Genomic DNA, 24,615 nt, shown 5'->3' with positions numbered 1-24,615 from the left:
TGTACGTAACAAATATAGTGTACTGGATTTTTCAAAATTGGGCCATTGTAACATTGTGGACCATTTAAACACCAACAGTGTGCTGACAGTAAATACACTATCCACCAATCCATCCGTTTTTTGACCCACTGATCCTCACAAGAATCATGGGAGTGCTGGAGCCTAGAGCCCAGCTGTCAATGGGCAGGAGCCAGGGTACACCCTGAACTGGTTGCCAGCCAATCGCAGGGCACATGGAAACAGATAACAATCGCAGTCACAATCACACTGAGGGGCAATTTAGAGTATCCAATTAATGCATGTTTTTGGAATTTGGGAGGAAACCAGTGTGCCCGGGGAAAACCCACAAAGGCACAGGGAGAACATGCAAACTTCACCCAGGCAAGGCTGGATTTGAACCCTTGTCCACCGAACTGTGAGGCCAACGCTCAACAGCTGTTGCACCATGATGCCTAAATACACCAAATGATTTTTTAAAAATGTAATCAATTAATTATTCTATTAAAATGGATAGTACAAAAAAATCCAAAGATAAAATGTACCTAAATGAATTTTTCTCAACAAATGCAATGCATTGCACTCAAAAGGTAAATATAACTAAACTGGATTGGATTGAATTAAATAATTTACATAATAATAATGGATTTTTATCTTTTTTTTTATCCACTGGAGATTTTTTTTCTTTTCGGCATACCAACAGAGAGCACCTGCGTACCACTAGTGGAACCTTTCAGTGGAACCTCAGCTGTAAGCAATCGGTTTACATACACATTTTTGGACAAATATCGCTTGGGCTCATGTTCACATCCATGCACTCACTGCTGCTTGTTCTCACACGGTGCAAACACTAGTTGCACCGTGTGTCAAGCATTTCAGGTATGGTTTTTTTTTTGTGGGGGTTGTAGTGTTTGTTTTGTTTTGTTTTGTTTTGTTTTTTGTGTAAATTAGGCCTGACTGTGGCTCCAAGAACGTGAAACTTGGAAGATACACTCTGTGAAGTGTGTGTAGTGTGCATTGAGCTCTTCCCGTTTAGATTTCCCCTCCTCAAAACCATTCTCTTTTATCATGTTTTTAGATGTTTACAATACGGTGCCACTTTTCTCCACATTTTCATGTACAGTGTGATCAATCTCATTCTGTTTTATTATTTCACAGTTACAAGCTTCTCCAATGAAACCTTTAAAGAATAAGAAGTGCATGTTTCTGGAAAGCTGAAAAACAGAGAAAGTCCTTGGTACTGTTTCAAGCCCCCCAATGAACACTATCCCTCACTGTCGCTTAAAATTACTGTAGGAATAATTGTGATCATAATTATCATACATTTGCTTCCAATAAAGAAATGCTTTGCTCTGCCCTAGATAACGTGGCAGCCTCCTAGCAGGAGATAGCAAGAACAAAAACATTTAATCATCAGAACTGTTAGAACTGCTGCCTGTTAAAGAAATGATGACCACACATGTATTCAGCAATCTTCCACACATGCACACGCAGATGAACAAGCATGTACACTTTGTTTCAAACTGTTTTGCTTGTCGTCTCCTTTTAGTAACATCCATGTAAATAAGGGGCGTCTTAAAACTAAATAAATAGAGGTGCTGAGGAGAGGATTATCAGAGAGTGCAGTGGTGAATTGTATGAGACAATTCCTCTCCTCTCTCCTCGCGAGACTTGAACTGGTGTCTTTGCGTCCTTTTTTGTCCTGTTTAATGAATGTCTGATTGGTGAACCTGACAGTTACATATACAGCAATCCCTTTTTTAAAGCAGTGGCTTACATTCCAAACCAGCACTGCAGTCAATGAAATCTGCAATGTACCGAACAAGTATTTATGGTCTTCTTGTGAATGTTTACTTTCATGCATACGTGTCATCACGAATAAACAATACGGGGTAAGCATGTAAGATGCAAATTTAATTTTCTCAACTTGGGATCATCGTCTACACATTCTTCACCATGGTAACTGTAGCTACGAATGTGAATGTTTCAGAATGTACTTTTGGCGGGCTATTTCCTGGCTAAAGCATTAGCCCTGTGGTGTACAGTAATGCTGTCAGCTGAGATTACTGACAACTGTGCTGTGAATGTGCTTTTGGTTACTTTATTTCATTAATATTGGCTTAGTAAAGTGATTAACTAGTACCAGCTGCTACGTCCTTCCTCCAAAAATTTATACCACCTGTTATGGATTATGATGTGTTCTAACTCGCGGTGGAAGTCTATATTCAATTAGCTGATGATTTATGGATTATGATGTGTTCTAACTCGCGGTGGAAGTCTATATTCAATTAGCTGATGATGTTTAAAATTCCTGGTATGTGCAGTTCAGTAACTATACTGTTTGGTATGTGGACTTCGATTCAGCGAGGGACAACTGCACATCACTCGCACTCTTGAACTCTTTCAAGATTCCCCCGTAAACCTTATAAAACTGACAGGTACATGTTTCTGCAGGAACCTGTGCAAATGTGGTGAGAACACAAACAGTGATCGCAACTGTTTTAAGTTCATTTTGGAATACAAGTTCCCAGTTTCATGTTTCCCACCATTTCCCTTTATTGAACTCACATTGGTAAACCTGAAATCCATTTTACTTGAAATGCCCCACATTTGACCTAGAACAGCTTTCGGGGATGGTAGAATAGATTTTGGGGGGAAAAAATAAAGAAAAATGACAATTTTAAATATTTTTGCTGATTTTCTGTCACCTTTTTTTTTTACACACGGCCAAATAAAACTGATTCTGATTCTTAGGAAAAGTCCTAAAGCCCAAAAATCATGTGAGCGACTTACTCTGGCGACCACTGAACTGATAAGTGAAAATTTGCAACAAAATCACAATTCTGGGTGAAATTATGAGATTAGTATATTTTGTTTAATTGCTGACAAATGTTAATGTCAAAAGCAATGATACCCTACACACAGGCCTCACTGTCAATACCCTACAACGTTGCTCATACTGACTTCAGGCACGTGCGTGTGTGTGTGTGTGTGTGTGTGTGTGTGTGGTGTGTGTGTGTGTGTGTGTGTGTGTGTGTGTGTGTGTGTGTGTGTGTTTGTGTGTGCATTTCTAAATATGGGTGGAGAGAGTGGTGTTCTCCTTCCTTGCCTTCTCTATACTTTTAAGTTGAGTTACCATGACAACAGAGCCACCATCCACTGGACTAAATGGAAAAGAGAATGATGCACTAATAGGTCAGCTTCTCTTGCACAATTATTATAATGAAATAAGAAAAAAACTTGTCGCGAAACTCATCAAAATTCAGTCTTTAGAGCTGCGGCAATTCATCAACTTTGTTCATTTACTTCCCGTCAGTTTAAGATAAAACGTGCATGCCATTTAAATGTGTCGTGTATGGTCATTTGTCACAGCTTCTTCTTTGAGAGCCAAAGGCTCAGTCGAAGCGTGACGCTGACAAAATGTGTTGTCAAAACAAGGACTGTAAACTTCTAGTTGGAAAGCTTCCTGCCGAGTTGATGGAAAGAAAGAAAGGATTACCAAAATCAAAGGTTGGCTCTTAATAGGGAACTTAAATATACAGTGCAACCCCCAGAAAAAAAACTAATTTGGAATGTGCTTTGGAATTACAGTGAAGAATATGAGTATTTGAAAACCCTGCTATATTGTAAGTTCTCCCACTTTGAAATCATAGAGGGGTCTGAAATTTTCATCAAAGGTGCATGTCCACTGTGAGAGAGATAATCTAAAATAAAAAATCCAGAAATCCCAATAAAGGATTTTTTTAACAATTTATTTGTGTGATACCGCTGCAAATAAGTATTTGAACACCTATCAGCTAGAATTGTGACCCTCAATGACCTGTTAGTCCACCTTTAAAAGTCCACCTCCACTCCATGTATTATCCTGAATCAGATGCACGTGTGAGGTCGTTAGCTGCATAAAGACACCTGTCCACCCCATACAATCATTAGGACTCAAAATTGTAACATGGCCAAGACCAAAGAACTGTCCAAAGACACCAGAGACAAAATTGCACAACTCCACACGGCTGGAAAGGGCTACGGAGAAATTGTTAAGCAGCTTGGTGAAAGATCCACTGTTGGAGCAGTCATTAGAAAATGGAAGAAGATAAACATGAAGGTCAATCTCAGTTGGAGTGAAGCCCCAGGCAAGAAAGCTTAGAAAGCTGAGGAATCAGCCCAGGACTACACAACAGGACTTGGTCAATGACCTGAAAAGAGCTGGGACTGCCGTTTCCGAGGTGACTGTTGGTAATACATTAAGATGTCATGGTTTGAAATCATGCATGCCACAGAAGGTTCCCCTGCTTAAACCAGCAGATGCCAAGGCCCGTCTAAGTTTGCCAATGACCATTTGAATGATACAGAGGAGTCATGGGAGAACGTTTTGTGGTCAGATGAGACCAAAAGGGAACTTTTTGGTTATAATTCCACGAACCCTGTTTGGAGGAAGACGAATGATGAGTTCCATCCCAAGAACACCATCCCTACTGTGCAGCATTGGGGTGGTAGCATCATGCTTTGGAGGTGTTTTTCTGCAAATGGGACAGGACAACTGCACTGTATTAAGGAGAGGATGACTGCAGCCATGTATTGTGAGATTTTGGGGAACAACTTCTTTCCCTCAGTCAGAGCATGTCATGCTCCTGGATTCCAGCCAGGGCTGGGCGTGGCCAGCTAATCTGAAGGTGCACACCTGCGCCTCATGACCTTTGATTAAGACCCAGTACATATAGGACCCGGGGGACGACTATTACTCTGCTAGATCGTTGCCTCTCATGCCTCGTTCCCGCACTACCGTACTCCTGACGTCTACCTCCCGTGTACCGACCAACGCCTGTCTCCCGACCTACCCCGTAAGCCTGCCGTTACTGATCTTGCTGCTTGTTTGGACTGACTCCCTGGTAACCGACATTGGAATGAATATAGGCTTATTCCGCACTGCTTACCTCTCACCTGAGTCGTGCATTTGGGTCCACCTCCGAGTCTCGTCCGTGACAGAACGATCTAGCCAAGAACATGGACCCAGCCGACTCTGAAGCCATTCGCCGTGCGCTGCAAGTGCAGGGCAAACGCCTGGGTGAGCAAGAGGCTGCTCTCCAGGGTATGACTCACCAGATCCAGGAGCTCTGCACCCAGCTGCAACCGTGGCTAGCCTCCCAAGCTAGCGCGGCCGCTCCTGTGCCTCCCCGTGCCACCATCACTCCGCTCTCTCGACCAGAGCGGTTCTCAGGCGACTCCGGTAACGTCAAGCCCTTCCTGGCGCAGTGCGATCTCCACTTTGAGCTGCAAGCTCCCGCTTTTCCCACGGACCGCTCCCGGATCGCCTTCGTCATTTCCCACATGACAGGGAGGGCGGAGGCATGGGCCACCGCCGAGTGGAGCCGTAACTCGGAGACCTGCCGCTCATGGGCGAGCTTCGTCTGCGCGCTCACCCAGGTGTTCCAGTATGCGGCTCCGGAACGCCAGGCGGCGTCGTCACTCATGACAATTCTTCAGGGGCGTCGCCGCGTGTCCGACTACGCCATCGAGTTCCGGATTCGGGCTGCCGAGAGCCGCTGGAATGAGGAAGCCCTCCATGACGCGTTTTACGAGGGACTGTCCCCACAGATCCGTGGTCACCGCGTGGCCATGGATCTTCCGCCTTCGCTTAACTCCCTCATCGCATTGGCCCTCAAGGTGGACGAGCGCCTCACCGTGCAGAGACAGATGGAGGGCCTGAGGGAGGAGGAGAGGGAGAGTCGCAGTCCGGTTGTTTCCGCTTCCCGGCCACCAGTGTTGTCAGCTTCACCGGAAGCCATGCAAGTGGAGGGGCTTGGCAGCTCAGCGGAGGAGCGCTTACGTCGGCGACGAGAGGGACGCTGTTTTTACTGCAGGCGTTTGGGACACTTGATCGCCCGTTGCCCGACTCGACCAGGGCATTCTGACATCAGGATCACTACTCCGGTGAGTGTGCGGTACATCGCGACAGGGTCAGGGAGGTCCCTTCTTCACCTCACCTTGGGAACGGACTCCCGTTCATGCTCTGTGACGGCTTTCATTGATTCTGGGTCGGAAGCAAATCTGATAAATCCCCGCGTGGTCGAGGAGCTGGGGGCAGCAACCTTTCCCACGCAACGTTTTCGTCACGCCTATGCCGCCAACGGCAAGTTCCTTTGTCGGGTTACACATCGCACTCAGACGCTACGTATGACCTTTCCGGACGCTCACTCGGAGCGTATTAGCTTTCATGTCTTCGACGCACGTAGTAGCGACATCATCTTGGGCAGCCCGTGGCTCAAAGAACATAATCCGCACATAGATTGGGCCACGGGTCAGATCAAGACTTGGGGAGAGGACTGTCTCAGTCGCTGTGTCGCTGTCCGGAGAGACAGGGGTATTCAAGTTGCGCCGGTTCGGCTAACAGAACCTAGTACCGCCCTGGACCTGACTGCAGTGCTCTCCTGCTACCATGACCTACGGGAGGTCTTCTCTGAATCTAAAGCAAAGTCTCTGCCGCCACATCGGTCATACGACTGCGCGATTGAACTCCTGCCAGGCACCTCTCCTCCCAGAGGGAAACTGTTCTCTTTAACCGGACCAGAGCATCAAGCCATGAGGGACTACATCGAGGACTCGCTGGCAGCCGGACTCATTCGCCCCTCATCCTCACCAGCCGGTGCGGGGTTTTTTTTTGTCAAGAAGAAGGACTCCACGCTGCGACCCTGCATCGTCTACCGAGGCCTGAACGACATCACAGTCAAGAACAGGTACCCTTTGGCGCTTATCTCTACAGCATTCGAACTCCTCCAGGGAGCCCGGATCTTCACCAAGCTCGACCTGCGCAGCGCTTACCACCTGGTGCGGATTCGGGAAGGGGATGAGTGGAAGACGGCATTCAACACCCCCACAGGGCACTATGAGTATCTGGTGATGCCCTTCGGACTGACTAACGCTCCGGCCGTCTTTCAGAACTTCATTAACGACGTGCTTCGGGAGTTCCTGAACAGATCTGTCTTTGTTCATCTGGATGATATTCTCATCTTTTCAGCAGACCTAACCTCTCACATTCAACAAGTCAGAGAGGTGCTCCGGCGTCTGCAGCAGCACCAATTATACGTGAATATGGAGAAGTGTGAGTTCCATCAGGCATCTGTGTCCTTCCTGGGTTTCGTCCTGGCTGAGGGAGAGATACAGATGGATCCCGGGAAGGTCGACGCGGTGCTGCGGTGGCCTACCCCCACCAACAGGAGGGACATACAGAGGTTTCTGGGATTTGCCAATTTCTATAGGAAATTCATAAGGAACTTCAGCTCCGTGGCCGCTCCTCTGCATTCGCTCACCTCGCCACATACCCTCTTGGACTGGTCCGGGACCTGCCAGGAGGCCTTCAGCAGGCTCAAGGCACGTTTCACTACTGCACCCGTTCTCATTATTCCGGACCCAGATAACCAGTTTGTGGTGGAGGTGGATGCATCGAATTCAGGAATCGGAGCAGTCTTGTCGCAGAGGAGTCCCAGGGATGGAAGGATCCACCCGTGCGCGTTCCTGTCTAGAAAGTTGACCCCGGCAGAGAGGAACTACGACGTGGGAGATATGGAACTGCTGGCGGTCAAGAGCGCGTTGGAGGAGTGGCGGCACTGGCTGGAGGGCTCGCAAGTACCGTTCGTTGTCTTCACGGACCATAAGAACCTTGAATACCTGAAGTCGGCGAAGAGGTTGAACGCCCGTCAGGCCAGGTGGGCCCTATTTTTCACCCGCTTCCACTTTAAGGTGTGTTTCCGCCCAGGCTCCAAAAACGGCAAGCCGGATGCACTCTCGCGGATCCACGAGGGAGGGCGCACGGATTCAGACGCCGCTACTATCCTGCCAGCGGGGTGCTTCGTGGCCGGTTTCACCTGGGCGATCGAGTCGCGGGTGAAGGAGGCTCTGGGAGAGACACCGTCACCCGCGGATTGTCCGTCGGGCCGCCTGTTCGTCATCCCATCTCTGCGGGGAGACGTCATCAACTGGTCCCATACCAACAAGACGGTCTGCCACCCAGATATGGCGAAGACACATTCAGTGGTCGAACAAAGGTTCTGGTGGCCTAACCTCAGCAAGGACGTAAGGGAGTTCGTCAACGCCTGCCCGGTGTGTGCTGCCAATAAGACTTCCCGCCTACGGCCTGTTGGTGAGTTGCAACCCCTGTCCATCCCCTTTCGTCCGTGGTCACACATCGCGCTGGACTTCGTCACCGGCCTGCCGCCTTCTCAAGGGAACACAGTGGTGCTGTCCATAGTGGACCGTTTTTCCAAAATGGTCCACTTCGTGCCGCTTCCGAAGATCCCGTCGGCCAAGCAGACAGCCCAGTTGGTATTAGACGAGGTCGTCCGTTACCACGGCCTACCCCAGGACATCGTTTCGGACAGAGGTCCGCAATTCAGCGCCCGTTTCTGGAAGGAGTTCTGCAACCTCATCGGCGCTTCAGCAAGTCGGACATCGGGTCATCACCCAGAGTCTAACGGCCAGACTGAGAGGATTAACCAGGAATTAGAGACCGGTCTTCGATGTCTGGCATCCAGGGACCAGAGCACGTGGAGCCAGCACATCAAGTGGGTGGAGTATGCCCACAATTCTCTACCCTCCGCTTCAACAGGTATGGCTCCACTCCATGTCGTGCATGGGTATCCTCCGTCCCTGTTTCCTCCACTGGTCACAGAATCCACAGTTCCGTCGGCCCTGGCCATGGTGCGACGCTGCAAACGGACCTGGGAAGCAGCTCGGAGGACACTGCTGCGCATGAGCATCGCCTACAAGGCCGCAGCAGACCGCAAGAGGAGGGCCGCACCTGAGCTCAGAGTGGGACAGCGAGTGTGGCTCTCCTCCAAAGATCTCCCGCTGCGTACGGAATCCCGCAAACTTGCTCCCAGGTTCGTTGGCCCGTTCCCGGTTTCCAAAGTTATTAACCCGGTCGCCGTCTCGTTGAAACTGCCCAGGTCGATGAGGGTGCACCCGACGTTCCACGTCAGCAGACTTCGCCCGAATCGCACATCGTCGTTGGCTCCTCCGCTCAAATCCCCCCCATCCCCCCGCATGGTCGACGGTGGGTTGGTGTACACTGTGCGCCGGTTGCTGTCTTCCCGTCGCAGAGGAAGGGGGGTCCAGTACCTGGTGGACTGGGAGGGATATGGCCCGGAGGAGCGCTCTTGGATCCCCTCCCGCTTCGTCGTGGACCGCTCCCTCATCAGGGACTTTCACGCGGCTCACCCTGATGCTCCTGGGCCGTCCAGAGCCGGCTGTTGAGGGGGGGGGTTCTGTCATGCTCCTGGATTCCAGCCAGGGCTGGGCGTGGCCACCTAATCTGAAGGTGCACACCTGCGCCTCATGACCTTTGATTAAGACCCAGTACATATAGGACCCGGGGGACGACTATTACTCTGCTAGATCGTTGCCTCTCATGCCTCGTTCCTGCACTACCGTACTCCTGACGTCTACCTCCCGTGTACCGACCAACGCCTGTCTCCCGACCTACCCCGTAAGCCTGCCGTTACTGATCTTGCTGCTTGTTTGGACTGACTCCCTGGTACCCGACATTGGAACGAATAAAGGCTTATTCCGCACTGCTTACCTCTCACCTGAGTCGTGCATTTGGGTCCACCCCCGAGTCTCGTCCGTGACAGAGCAGCGAAGATGGGTCGTGGCTGGGTCTTTCAACATGACAATGACCCGAAGCACACAGCCAGGAACACCAAGGAGTGGCTCCGTAAGAAGCATATCAAAGTTCTGGCGTGGCCTAGCCAGTATCCAGACCCAATAGAAAATCTAATGAGGGAGCTTAAACTCCGTGTTTCTCAGCGACAGCCCAGAAACCTGACTGATCTTGAGAAGGTCTGTGTGGAGGAGTGGGCCAAAATCCCCCCTGCAGTGTGTGCAAACCTGGTGAAGAACTACAGGAAATATTTGACCTCTGTAATTGCAAACAGAGGCTACTGTACCATACATTAACTTATTTGCAGTTGTATCACACAAATAAATCGTTAAAAAAAAATCATACATTGTGATGTCTGGATTTTTCTTTTTAGATTATCCCTCTCACAGTGGACATGCACATACGGTGAAAATTTCAGACAGCTCCATGATTTCTAAGTGGGAGAACTTGCAATATAGCAGGGTGTTCAAATACTTATTTTCTTCACTGTAATTGTACTTTATATAACCATAATAATGACATCATTAAATAGTTTTGGCCACATTTTGCTTCATTTCAATGAATATTGTACAACTCCTTTTGGTGTGTATATCCCACCTACCTAATGACAACATAAACAGACATATGGGTATATAGAGTACTATACATGGGGATGGTATAAGCATCTCAGTAAAATTTTAGTTGTTCTTTGTAGCGGTTTCAGACCATATATGCCATTAAATCTCGTTATATCTGTCTCCCTCCACCATATGTGTTGAAATATTTGTTGCTTGAAGAGTTATGAAACCACAGTGACACCAATGATTTTTGTTAGCCCATCTGTGGCATGAGCCGAGTGAACTACCACCATAGAGAATTCATATCGCAAATTTTTGCTTGCAAGTCAAAGCAAAATAATTTCAAAACACTCTGAAATTGGTTCATTTGTATCTCAAAGCAGCACTGGAGTTAGATATTTGAGCATAATCCTGACAAAAACAACTCAATTTCATGCAAGTGGTACCTTGACTCAAGCCCCAATATATGAATTTTTCTGAGTCAAATTTTTGCTTTGAGTTGCAAGCCAAAACTTGCGGTGACAGAAAACAGATGGACGGATATACGTACTAAGGCTTTTTTACTCAGCTTTTGAATTTGATCTCATTTGACTGTACCCGTGTAACTAATAATGTAGTTGCTGAGTGTAATCTCCAAACAGTACAGATACACATCCATCCATTTTGTGGGCCGCTTATCCTCACAGGGGTCACGGGAGTCCTGGAGCCAATCCCAGGTGTCCACAGGCAGGAGGCGGGGTACACCCTAAACTGGTTGCCAGCCAATTGCAGGGAACATGGAGACAGACAACAATTGCACTCACAATCACAATTTAGAGTCGGCAATGAATGCATGTTTTGAGGATCTAGGAGGAATCCGGAGTGCCCAGAGAAAACCCACACATGCACGCGGAGAACAAGCAAACTCCACACGGGGGGATTTAAACCCCGGTCCTCAGAACTGTGAGGCTAACACAGCTGTGCCACCAAGCCGCCGTGTATTACATTATTTTATTATTTTTATTTTTAATGATTTATTTTAATATTTTCAGTTTCATATTACAATTAATATTATTGAAACAATTGTCCTCATAATTCTGATTACAAATGTTGTTGTAAAAAAATACTTTAAGTACAATAAATATTTTGTCTTACATTCTAATTATAGTAGTATTAATTACACCAGTGATTGTTTTTACTATTATCCTTATTTTATTTTATAACAAATATTTTATTATTAAAGAAATAATAGTAATCTAACAACAGTGCAGAGTTTTACGAACAATATATTTAAAAAATAGTACAATGCTATTATTGTGATATTATGTTGTTATATTATGATCATAAAAAAATAACTATTTTAGTACTTATATCATAAAGGTAATACATCTTTATTGTAATAATAATTATCAATACTATGGCGATGATGATTGTTGTTGTTGTTGTACAGATGAGCAACTCCCCAGTCAGTGGGTTTCTCCCATGCATCACGTGATTATTTGTCCCTCATTTTGCGTCATCATGTACATTTGATGACTTCTAAGCTTTATCCATCTCATCAACCCTCTCAATGGGTGTCGACAAATCAAGTGACGGCCGGAAGGAAGTAAGTGGGGGGGGGGGTCAATGAATGAACATCTGTCTGCGTTTAAACTGAGATGTCAACACAAGCGTATCTCCTTTTTCTCACAACATACGACAACAAAAAGACACGCGCACGTCCATCAAACTAGCTTGAGCACATCTTGGCATATTCATATATTTATTCTTATTTTTGTGCTCGGACATGACACGAACTCAGAGTCATCTATTTTTAAATCAGCGGGCATGTTTCCATAGCGATTCCAAGGATGTTGCCAAGCAACAGCATAACAGAAGACGTGAATGAAAGTAGACGATCAGTGGGCACTTTCCTCAGAATGAATGGACAAGCCACTTTCCTTTTTTTGTTTTTGCTATTGATATGAATACTTTGGTTGGTATTGTGCGCACTGACGTTTCCATGAGGCGATTTAAAACATAGATGAGCACAGAAAGAAACGGTCTATTTCTTTCTCTTTCACAGAGCAGATTCAACTTTTTATAACGCCACCTCTCCAAATCACACGACAGTCTATAACAGACACCATGTGGTGTTTTCCACCCAATCTTAAATCCTCATCTATTTGCAACTAACGCTGCTTCCAAAATCCTTAAAAGAGAACTGTAAACATTCTTTTAGAGGCTGTGTATATAGCTAAAAAAAAAAAAAAAAAAAAAAAAAGGTTAATTTTCAGGGTAATCTGGAAATTTGGCCAGAAAAGCTTTTGTGTCTGTTAGCAGCATAAAAAAATGCTAACCTGCTCAACACGAACAGACACACTATTAGTGTGCTGTGACCATTAGAATAACAAATCTGGAGGACCTAGACAGCATTAGTGGGGTGTTTTTTGGAAGAGTGAGTGTAGAAAACAGTTACATTTAAGCTGTAATGTGATATTTTCTCCCTAAAAGGCTTTATGAATGGCATTCAGGATAATTATTGGCAAAAGCACCATAAAATGGAGCTGAACTGCTTAATACTATCAGATTAACGATTCTATTCTAATTCTAGTGAACCATGTGTCTTTTTATAAGAAACCCGTGAAAGCTATACAGTGCCCAAGCACTGGTAGGCAACCTCTGAGGGGCGATCATATAAAACCGACTTTAGACTTTAAGGGACAGCCTAGAGACCCCCCCCCCCTCCCTCCCTCAAAAAAATAAAAAAAAAACTATATGTCTTGATGGGTATCCTGATAAATTTTAACCAAAATCTAAAAAAACAACTCATTGCTAAATTCGACAGGATGAAGCATTTAGTGTGTAGTGATTGTGTAAAACGGGTGAATTTCCAAGGACTATTAGAACCAATATCTACACAAAACAAAGCCAAACTGAGAACAGACAAATGATTTCAACGTGTTAGTGTTTTGCTAAGACATCCATTGAAACTAAGGATTCCACTCCTGAGGGGTTTTTAGAGGTGTGTGCATAAGTGCAGTCTGATATTATACACTATCGTCCATCTGACTGGATGACGGTCAGACTGGATGACGGGAAATTATAACCAAATGTAATATAAAATATAGCGGGACTGTACAATCATTACTAGACAAACTGTTGTAATGTGTTTTTATTTCAAGGATTAAGTGAGAACTGGATAAGTGTTGAAGAGGAGCTGGTGAAGGGTGATGTGGAAAATATGAATTTTGCCTGCAATCTGACAAGGCTGTCTGTCTAATAAGGGAACAGTCACAGTCCATTTCTGTCATTCAAGTTAGAATTCACCACAGTACTCATTATTGGGCTCTGGTGTAGCTGCAGTTAAAGTGTCTATCAATCCTTTTACAATAAGACTTGTCCACGTTAGGATCCAAGCTGACAACACAATCACAACTATGGACAATTTAGCACCTAAAGTTAGCCTAACTTGCACCTTTTGTGTGTGTGTGGGGGGGGGTACCCAAAGAAAACCCACCCAAGCGAGGGGAGAACATGCAACCCCTACATAGGATGGCAAAGGGACTTTGTACTTGTATAATCGTTTTATTTAATTTTTACCTTTGTATGGTCTTAACATTGCCTCCTCCACATCAGGGGGGCCAATGTCTTGCTCAAAGGGACTTTAACATGGGGGTTTGGGCTTGATAGAAAGATCTTTGGGTGCCCCCAAACCCACAACGGAGTCATGCTGTGTGCGTAAAACGTGACTTGGAACACCAACAAAATGCCCCTGGATAAAGTCCGTTGATGTTCTGGACTCACCCTCAATACAACAGATCCTCCAGAGTCCCGAGTGCGTCAGGTCCCCTTTCCTGCTCCTGGGCTGCGGCTGGGACTCGTCGGCGGTGGCGTTGGTTCCGTTGCAGATGTGCGCCCGCGAGTAGAGCCAGTAGTCCGTGCCGATGGCGATGCTCATGAGGCTGAAGGCGGCGAAAGCCCCCGCGGTGACCAGCAGCGTCTGAACCCCGCGCTCACACCAAGCCATGCTGTCTCATACTACAAGCAAAGATGAACGGGACGGGACGGTGGACCGCACAGTCCGGACGCACCGGAGCGCATCAGTGCGCGGGGAACATGCGCCTACCTACTTGTTGAAGCGTCAGCTGACCTTTTTTGTTTGTTTGTTTGTTTTTTTTTTTTTTGCAACACAAGCAACAATAGCAGCGAAAGCTTTTGAAAAAACGTACATAATGGGTCTACACAATGAGTGTATTAAGTCTTTCTAAAAAAAATATTCTCACATCTAATTTTTCGAAAATAACCCTCCCAACAACTCCAGGAGGGAGCACGTCGAAATCTTATAAGAGGAAAGACCACACCCTCATCTCGGGCGAACCAATGGAGCATCAGTGACATTCGGAGTTGGTTAAAAAATATATATCACAAAAGTACTACTCTTGACTAAAGCAGAACCGGGGCGTCCCTAGGTTTTTATTTTTTTGGTGTGGGGGGGGAGTTGGCCCCAGGAGTATCCTATTGACATTAGACAATTGAATACTGTTGTGTCTCTAAATAATATGTTTTGTGGGGGGACAACACAAAAATAATGAATAGTTTATCAGTATAAAAAAAAACAAAATATTTTCATGGAATCGTAAAAAATAACAAACAGATTAACAACCATCCATCCATCCATTTTCTACCGCTTCTCCCGGTCGGGTCGCGGGGAAGTAGCTTCAGTAGGGATGCCCAGACTTCCCTTTCCCCATCCACTTCTTCTACCTCTTCCGGAGGGATCCCAAGGTGTTTCCCAGGCCAGCCAAGAGACATAGTCGCTCCAGTGTGTCCTGGGTCGTTCTCGGGGTATCTTTCCGGTGGGACATACCCAGAACACCTCACCAGGGAGGCGTTGGGGAGGCATCCGGATTAGATGCCCCAGCCACTTTATCTGGCTCCTCTCAATGCAGAGGAGCAACAGCAGCTCAACACTGAGCCCCTCCCGATGACCAAGCTTCTCACCCTATCTCTAAGAGAGAGCTCGGACACCCTGCCAAGGAAACTCATTTCGGCCGCTTGTATCAGGGATCTTGTTCTTTCGGTCACGACCCACAGCTCGTACCCATGGGTGAGGGTAAGAACGTAGATCAACTGGTAAATTGAGAATTTTGCCTTTCGACTTAGCTCCCTTTTCACCACAATGGATCGATACAAAGTCTGCATCACTGTAGGTGCTGCACCAATCCGTTTGTCATTCTCCCGCTTCATTCTTCCCTCACTCGTGACCAAGACTTCAAGATACTTTAACGCCTCCACCTGGGCGAGGATCTCATCCCCAACCCGGAGATAGCATGCCACCCTTTTCCGACTGAGGACCATGGTCTCAGATTTGGAGGTGCTACTAACAGCCATTAACAATATACAGTCATTCTATGTATTGCATATTGTGTATTTAATTCTATAATTAAGGTGGGAAAAAGATGCACAATCAATATAAATCAACGACAAATTTCTGTAACCGCCAATATATATTTTATATGAAAACACTCATTCCTTTCTCACTTTGCTGTGATTGGTCATATGTTAATGTTAACCCCCCAAAAAATCTCCACTGATATTGGCCAAAAGTTTTGGAGTGGGTTAATTTGCCAAGATATTCAGGTGTAAATAGTTAAACAAGTTGTTATGGTCAACAAGTTGAAAATGTTGAGGAAATGTGACTCATACACCAAATTATTTGGAGGGGCTGGAGAATATTTTAGGTACCTGATGCCCCTTAAATTATACCCAATGACACCACTGGATAGAAGTACAGATACTTGTGCGAAAAAATATACTCCGGTAAAAGTAGAAGTAGTGATTCGACTACTTTGGTTAAGTAAAAGGAAAAAGTGCTCAAGTAAAATTTTGACTGTCAATTATCCACGTTGATAACGTGTCAGTGTGCAAAAAGACAAACAAAATAGTTTCCCGATTATTAACTTGCATAGTGCTAGTTAGGGAAGGGTAATGGAAAGTGTTTTTTTTTTTTTTAATTTGTAGTACTGGTTTCCTATACAGTACTCCCTGGTTTTTCCTGGGGGTTACACTGCAGAGTACCCATGATGGATAAAATCTGCAAAGTGGCGCACCAATATTGATTTTATATATATATATATATATATATATATATATATACATATATATATATATATATATATTAAAGCTATGAATCCAAGGGCCAGGTGTTATTTTTGTCAACTTGGGGTCACCATTCTGACATTCTGCAGTCATTATCTTTGACTCAATGCATGAGACTTGAAAAGATGGGCCCTGGCCTCTTGCGGTCACGTGGGAGTCAGCGAATGAGAGTGTAGAATGGGCTGGTTGTTAACTGGCTAGAGGTTGAGTGACTCCGCATCAGTCATGCCAAGCGGCAGGTTGTGTGTGGATACACGATGTGCTTATCTTCACGCGGGTACAGTTTGTTCAGTAAAGCAGATGAAAGTCCGCTGGCGGCTGTCCCATAGATAGAGTATACACTTGTATAAGCCAATTCTGCTTTGCCACAGGCACTTTGTACTTCAGCTCCTTTTTTAAAGTGTTTGTTGTTTCATTCACTCGCCCAATGAGAATTGGATTTGTCTTGAAAAACAGCATCGACGATGGAATCAGAATCGTTAAATTAGAAGAATCCCATCACTGGTGCTAGAACTGAGAAGAAGAAAATTAATAACTGGACAATTAATAACTGGGTAAAAATGCAAAAATTACCAAAAAGTCCCTGTGGGATGGGCCATGAAAAAGCAGCATTATGGTTGGGTGCAGATCTCCACCAAGTATCACAAATGGTCCTTTTGATAGTCACCCCCCTCTGCACCTCATCCAACATCCACTTTGAAAAAGAACATTCAGGAAAACATTTGGGATAAGGCTCATCCATATACTGACCTAGATGAAAAACACCTCCAAATTGAAATGTTTAGGAATTATGATGAATACAATAACTTATAATCTTTCTTTAATTCACAGCTATTTTTGCATGGATGATAAATATACAGGTATACTGTTTGTACAGTACAGTATGAACGATGTAAAGAGCTATTTTTAACATTTAACATAAAATACCTTTGTCTGGACATCACACACACAATATTTAAAACAGATACAAGTGCAAATTTTGTTCAAGGCACTGCTAAAAGTCACAGTCCTTGTTTTGCTTCTAACCTGCATTGTGTGCTTCCTGAGGGCCTACTGTTCAGTTCTATTTAACTTTTACTTTCAATATATCTGAATTTAGGGGGGCACAGAGGATAACTGTTTAGCACAACTGCCTCGCAGTTCCGAGTACCAAGGGTCCAAATCCCACCTTGCATGTGTAGAATTTGTTTGTGCTGCCTGTCCCTGCGTGGGTTTTTCTATGGGTACTGCACTCTGGTTTCTTCCACATCCCCAAAACATGCATGGTAGGTTAATTAAAAATTCTAAATTGCCCATAAGTGTGATTGTGAGTGTAGCTGTTTGTTTCTATGTGCCGTGCGTTGGCAACCAGTTCAGGGTGTATCCTGCCTCCTGTCTGAAGATACCTGGGATAGGCTCTAGAAGTCCTGTGACCCTTGTAAGGATAAGCAGTACAGAAAATATGTGGGGAGATGCATGTAGAAACAAACAGCTGCAGTCACAATCACACCTATTGGCAATTTAGAGTGTCCAATTAATGTTGCATGTTTTTGGGATGTGGGAGGAAACCGGAGTCCCCAGAGAAAACCCACGCAGGCAAGGGGAGAACATGCAAACTCCACCCAGGGGGAAGCCAGGATTTGAACCCTGGTCCTCAGAACAGTGAGGCCAATGCCCTGCACCACTGTGGCCCCCGTTATTATTATTTGTTTAACTTGTATAATAGATAATAAATGCAAATGTAGCAATTTTATATCATCAGGACCTTTCACTGGAGGTCCCAAACTATTTAAGGAAGGAAATAATTTGCAACTTGAATATCGTAATTTCAAAGAGGGCCTGGGGGGTCTGGGGGGACTGAAAATAGCATGTGCAGCAAAATTAGCACCCCTCCTGAAAATGTGGTTGTACACATTTTAGGAAGCAATAACAGCCCCCAAATTTATTTTCTTTCACCTTGTTGCACTTCTGAGGATAAAATTTGTTCAATCTTTTAAACATCTGCAAGGTATTTTCCCCCAATGGCAGACTTCAGCTCCTCCCAAAGAGTGTCAATTGGATTGAGATCAGGACTCACTGCTGGCCATCTTTTTTTTTCCCTTTTTTTTTTTTTTTTTTTAAACTATTCCTGGGTATATTTGAATATGTGCTTTGGGTCTTTGTTTTGCCGGAGGACCCATGAGCTTGGCCACCAATCAAGGGACTTGAGATGTTGTAGGGGAGATTTAACCACCCTATAATAGTTTGTTTGTCATCGATCATGTGCCCTGCGGTGGGCTGGCAACCAGTTCAAGGTGTACCCTTCCTCCTGCCCAGTCAGCTTGGATGGGCTCTGCCACATCGGTCACCCTCGTGAAGATACGCAGTACAAAGAATGGATCGAATCAAATGTGACGTATAAATGAAATCATCAAATATAAAATCATACGGAGTTGCGGTTAATTCAACTTTCCACAAGGTGGCGCGACCTCGCCATTGCGTTCGGGAAGAGGTAATACTGCGCGTGTCTAATGCTGCACTTTTGCTACCCAGTTCACGTGATAGTCTCTTCGCGCCTGCGCGAACACTGGCCGAGCCGTGATTGGTGGTATGAATCTCGTTGCCCACTCCTGGTTCCGTGTCAACAAAAGCCCAGCCCCCTTTTGTTCCTTCATGAGGATTTCTCCCCCGCCCGTCGTTACTTTTACGTGTAATCACGATTACTAAATCGGATTACGACACTTATATTGTCTTTTAAGACATTTTCCCAGCTTCCGAAATGGACGCGGAGTTCAATGAAGGCTGCGGCGAGAGCAAATCGGCCATCTTCTCTTGGCGTTATCGCCACCATTTCACGTACAAGGCAGATCAAGGCAAAAATATCATCGTGCAATGTAATCTGTGTCTGCCCAGGGTAAACCTGCTGTCCACGTCCAAGACGTCCACATCGAACCTAAAGAAGCATTTAGACGTAAGTTGCCAGTACGTCTTGAACTTTTATGTCAGTCGCCAGTTTTACATTTGAAAAGGAACTGTTGTTTTAATCCTCCGGACATTGTTGTTGCATGCTAACTACCAGTGGAGGGCGGTCAGGATTAATAAGGCCTTCTCGACTGCCCCAAACACGAGCAAAAGCCCTCACCTACATTTACGGCCCAATTTCCTCTATTTGTTCCATGAAATTATTTTCATTTATTACGTCCAATTTCACAGTGTTTCTCTTGTCTGCATGCACTTCTTCCAGTACATGCATGTTTTGTTTGAGGGTTTTTTTGCCCATCAGAGTTCAGCTATATTTCCAAAACTATTTGCTCACATGCCTTGACCCTGATGTGAATTTAAGTGACATCCCATTATTCATACATTAGGTTTAATATGACATCTGTCCACTCTCTGCAAAGATAACACCAACTTTTTGGAAAGGTTTTCAACAAGGTTTAGGACTGTGCCTACGTGAATTTAGGACCATTTTTCAAGAAGCTCATTTGGGAGGCGACACACTGACATTGGACGAGTAAGCATCGATTGTCGTCTTTGCTCTAATTCATCCAAAAGTACAAGGTTAAGGTCAGGATTGTACAGCCCAGTCAAGTTCATCTGCATCAAACTTTCTCATCCATGTCTTTATGAAACTTGATTTGTGCACTGATGCACTGTCATGATGGAACAGGAAGAGGTTATCGCCAAACTTTTTCTATAAAATTTGAACTATCCAAAATATTAGCTTCTGAGCTCCACTGAAAGGAAGTCTAAATGGTTCAGCATAACAAGAAACTTCAGACAGTCAAACAATTTGGGATGTATTTGGTATACGTGAACTTGACTGGCCTGCGGAGAGTGCTGCCCTGACCTCAAACTGATAGAACAGCTTTGGGTTGATTTCAAGAGATTTCAATACGCAAGGCCTTCTCAACCAACAATGGTGTGTGACCCCACAAATATGATCCTGGAAGAATGAGCAAATTGGCCATCAACTCACTCCTGAACCTTGTTGAAACCCTTCCCACAAGAGCTGTTATTGCTGGAAAGGGTGAACCGACTTCATATCAAAACATATGAATTTAAGTTACAATACCACTGAAATATGATACAGGTGAGCGAATACTTTGGGCAATATAGTGTGTGTGTCATGTCAAACTACTATGCCCAGAATCAGTAGTGCTGGCCCATGGAAATTAAACTATAGAGTATTAGCAATAAGAATTTTTTTTTTAACCAATCTAATTTAAAAAAAAAAGTAATAATAAATCATTCTCCCAGGGTCACTGACCTGGCCTTCAATGACATCAGTATCTTTCCATTATCTTATTAGTTGGTCAGAGCAAAACTTGTTGCAGCCCATTTGTACACTTTTGTTACACAAAATTCCGGTTAACACTATGAGAGATCATTTTGAACAAAACCCTTTGTTTATTTATGACATTCATGATGATTCGCCCACAAGTCAAACCTCTTCAGTGTCAGGTCAACTTTAGTCCAGGAGGACTTGCGTGATATATATCATCCACAAAGTGGAAGACATGTACACCAAATTTAACTCATCTTGTCTTTCAGAGAACACATTTGGGATGTGAGGCCAGGCCTGATTCAAAGCGAGGGAGGAAGAGAGAGGAGTACAATGGTGAGGAAAGTAGCCACTGCCAACTCAAAAAGATAAAAGCAGAGATTCTATCCAAGTGCATGACCCAAGAGAAGATCGACGACCTCATCTTCAGATACATCGTGGAGGACTGTCAGCCATTTCATGTGCTGGAGCAGCCCGGCTTCAAGAAGTTGATTACAGGCTTGACCGAGGGTCTCCACCCAATGGACAGGGTGACCTTATTCTCCAAGGTGGACCTCAGTTTCTCGAAGATGCGCGTGGAGCTGGCAGCCAAGCTCACCAGTGTCCAGTACGTGTGCACTACGGCTGATTTGTGGACAGTCAGCAACGGCAGCTTCTTTGGTATGACATGCCACTGGATCGACAGCAACTCGTTGGAGCGTAAGTCGGCGGCACTGGGCTTCGCCAGGATGCCGGGTCGGCTCACGTATGACACTGTAGCCGGGAGGATACACGACATCCACGTGGCGTACGGCATTGAAAGCAAAGTTCAGACCACTGTCGCTGACAACGCCAGCCCATTTGTTAATGTCTTCAAGGAGTTTGCGCTGGATGGGACAGATTGCACCGATGACATTGGCGTGTTTGAGAACGTCTGTGCGGTGCTGGAGGGTGAGCCGGAGCAGGACATGCTTTTATTTCTACCCACCATCCAACGGTGCGCCTCACACACCTTAGAACAGATAGTCACAGAGGATTTCTGGCAGGCGGTGTCGCAAGGACCCATGTGCCAGCTTTATTACAGCACAATGTCTAAAGTGTACTCCATTTGGACTAAATGCCACCACCTTCAGGTCGGCATGGAAGCCGCAGAGGAGATAAAGAAGATGGCCTTGTTCGTCCCGGCCGTCATACGCTGGAACGTGGAGTACTGTGCCCTGCAGAAGATCGTCTCGCTCACAGAACGGGAGCTGACGGAGCTCTCAGCCCGCTTGGATGTCCCACCCCTGCAGCCCGAGGAGATGGACTTCCTTAAAGAATATGTCACAGTGTTCCACCCGCTGGCTTTTGCGCTGGAGCTGTTCCAAGCCGAGCAGAAATGCTACCTGGGCCTGGTCATCCCGACCGTCCTCAGTTTGAAGAACAAGCTGAATGAGCATAAGGATTCGGCCAAGTACTTTAGCGACGTCATCGCTGCCGTGGTGAGCGCCATTGAAGTGCGCTTCCGGGAGTTGTTCACCAGCGACGAGGCTAAGTTCGCCACAGCGACCACTCCCCAGTTCCGCCTGTGGTGGCTTGCCGCCTCCGAGAGGGAGGAGATGTCCTCAATGCTGGCCACGGAGGCTTCCCAGGTGGACCCCTGTGACGTGATCGAGATCAACACCATCACTTCCCGAAATGTCTCCACCATCAAAACTGAAGACGACTTCTTCAGCTACGGCTCGCCCAAGCTCACAGCCCACATCCAGGAGCGTGGTGTCACAGAGGAGATCCGCAAGTATGTGGAAGGAACTGGCAAGAGCTTAGAGTGTCTGCAGGACTTCCCGAGGGTGAAGCAGTTGTTCCTCAAGTACAACACCACTTTGCCGTCTACAGCGCCCATCCAGAGGCTCTTCAGAGAGAAAGGCAACCTGGCCACCTCTCAAAGGAACTTTCTAACCGACGACTACTTTGAACGCATTCAGCTGCTGAGATACAACATCAATGTGTGCTCTGTGCTAAATGGCTGAATATGTTTGCCTTGACTATGTTAAAAACTAATCCTAATCACAACATACCGTACTTCCTCATGTAGTGGCCTTATTGAGTTAAAACTTTTTTTTTAACATTACTGGTACAGTTTTGGCACATGAATGACTGGTGAGACCTTCTGCCTCAACAGTTCTGAGGACCGGGGTTTAAATTCTGGCCCTGTGGGTGGAATTTGCATAATCTCCCTATGGCTGCACGGGTTTTCTCCGGGCACTCCGATTTCCTTCCACGTCCACAAAACATGTATGGTAGGTTAATTGAAGACTCTAAATTGCCCGTAGGTGTAAATGTGAGTGTGAACGGTTGTTTGTTTATGCATGCCTCACGATTGGCTGGCAACCAGTTCAGGGTGAACCCCAACTCCTGTGACTTTTGCGAGGATAAGCAGCTCAGAAGATGGATGAATGGATACTGATCTGGTGGTGCCTTGAGATACGAGTTGTCCAACATTGACCTCTGTGATATGGACAAAGGTTTATATTTTTTCTTTAAAATTACCTGAAATTAATAGCCATTTGCCATGATCTTTTCCTCAATTCATGAAGTCCATATTTTATATAATCCACACAAATAGCTAAGATTATAGAATTAAAACACAAATATACGCTGGCCAAACAGTAAATAAATACAACTCAAAATATCTGGTAGAAAATACTTTTCAAGGAACATGTTAAACTGCAAAGGATTAAAATAAATATAACACATTGCTACAGGTAACATTCAAGTATGCCTTTATCCAGTAAAGGTATTACTAAGCAGACAAAAACAAGTTACAGGATTTTCGTCAGTAACAATATAAACGGCAGAGAATGAGTCCCCTCAAAAGTATTGGAAGGAGAAGGTCAATTCATTTGTTTTTGTTGTATTTTGAAGACGTTGGCTTTCAGGTCGAAAGATGAACATGAGGCAAAAGTTTACGGTCGCCATTGTTGTTGCTCCGTTCCTTGTTACGAAAGGAAATTAAAGTAGAAATGGCTAAAAAAAAATGGCCAAAAAGTAAACACTACTTTGTGGCGTCAGAGCCAATACCAGCATATAGCAACACCTCTGACTTGCAGAATAACTGCAGCAAATTTTCAAAACCGTGTGAGTTGCACTCAAGTATAAACGCAAACTATGCGCAGGAGATGCGGTCGCCACACGCATGAGTATAAAGAGGCCTTAAGTCTTTGAACAGTGGATTGCGAATTTTTTATCTTTTGAGCTGAAACCTAAATGTCTTCAGAATACAACAAATGAACTCAGCTTGCCATTCCAATAATTTTGGAGGGGACTGTATATTAGGGCTGCACGATTAATTACATTTTCAATTTTGAACCCAATACTGCTGCCACTATGAAATGAGTCTTACCGTCTTTTTTTTTCAAAGTACCTAGTTTCTCAGTCTAACCAGACAGCCACCAGAGGGCGTATGTTTCATTGAATTCCCTAAATAGCACACTAAGCGGGAGCCTCTCCATCTCTCATGGGTGGAATTATGAGAGTGCATATTGCCTCGAGAGCCAAGTGCACCAAATATTTGGAGCTTGCCCCTCGGAAAGGGATTGACAGCTTCCCCCCCCCCCCCCTGCAACTTTTAGGATAACATCTGCTGTGCAAATAATCTGTTCAGCCGTATGGAAAAAAACGTCAAAACATTGAACAAGGAATATGTGATCTCCTCATGCAATCATCCCTCCAAAGTGGCTTTAAATGTGTGATTCCCAACTAGTGTTAGAGGGCACATCAGTGTGTTATGGTCTTAAGGTGTGCCGCGGGAAATTATAACTTACTCAATTTCTCAAGAAATTGTTTCCAGGACTCATCATTATTTATATATATATATATATATCATCATTATTTATGCCAGTCGGGCATAGTAACTGACAGGATTTTATGTATTTAATGTGTCCACATAGTGACATTTTTCAATTGTAAAATGTGTGCCTTGGCTCCATAAACATTGGAAATCATTGATTTAAATACACTGTATGAACAATGACTGCAGTCAGGGAGTCAAGTTTAGCTAGCCCACACAAAAAGTGTTCATACGTTCA

The 24,615-nt window shown here is 45.1% G+C and overlaps 2 protein-coding genes across 2 annotated transcripts in view; one reads left to right on the top strand and one right to left on the bottom strand.

Annotated features, from left to right (window-relative positions):
- The window catches only part of cacng4b (calcium channel, voltage-dependent, gamma subunit 4b), a 40,595-nt gene extending 26,248 nt beyond the window's left edge, over positions 1–14,347 (bottom strand). The window contains exon 1 of the mRNA XM_061845784.1: positions 13,972–14,347. Coding sequence (XP_061701768.1) covers positions 13,972–14,194 — 223 coding nt within the window. The 5' untranslated portion in view covers positions 14,195–14,347. The remainder of the gene's footprint in view (positions 1–13,971) is intronic.
- A 4,557-nt stretch (positions 14,348–18,904) lies between these two features.
- On the top strand, positions 18,905–22,602 carry zgc:161969 (uncharacterized protein LOC569044 homolog). Its single transcript, XM_061846049.1, has 2 exons — positions 18,905–19,255; positions 20,839–22,602. The coding sequence occupies exons 1-2, from the start codon at positions 19,064–19,066 to the stop codon at positions 22,555–22,557; spliced, it is 1,911 nt and encodes a 636-aa protein (XP_061702033.1). The 5' UTR covers positions 18,905–19,063; the 3' UTR covers positions 22,558–22,602.
- The last annotated feature ends 2,013 nt before the right edge of the window (positions 22,603–24,615 follow it).

This window comes from Syngnathoides biaculeatus, chromosome 16 (genome assembly GCF_019802595.1).
Source record: "Syngnathoides biaculeatus isolate LvHL_M chromosome 16, ASM1980259v1, whole genome shotgun sequence".
NCBI classification, from domain to species: domain Eukaryota; kingdom Metazoa; phylum Chordata; class Actinopteri; order Syngnathiformes; family Syngnathidae; genus Syngnathoides; species Syngnathoides biaculeatus.
The sequence above is the reverse complement of the archived record's forward strand: the minus strand, read 5'-3'. Positions and strand labels throughout refer to the sequence as shown.

Coding starts and splice junctions, on each gene's coding strand:
- zgc:161969 (XM_061846049.1), top strand. CDS start 19,064: ATGGACGCGGAGTTCAATGAAGGCTGCGGCGAGAGCAAATCGGCCATC. Junction 19,256..20,838: donor ACCTAAAGAAGCATTTAGAC/GTAAGTTGCCAG, acceptor CTTGTCTTTCAG/AGAACACATTTGGGATGTGA.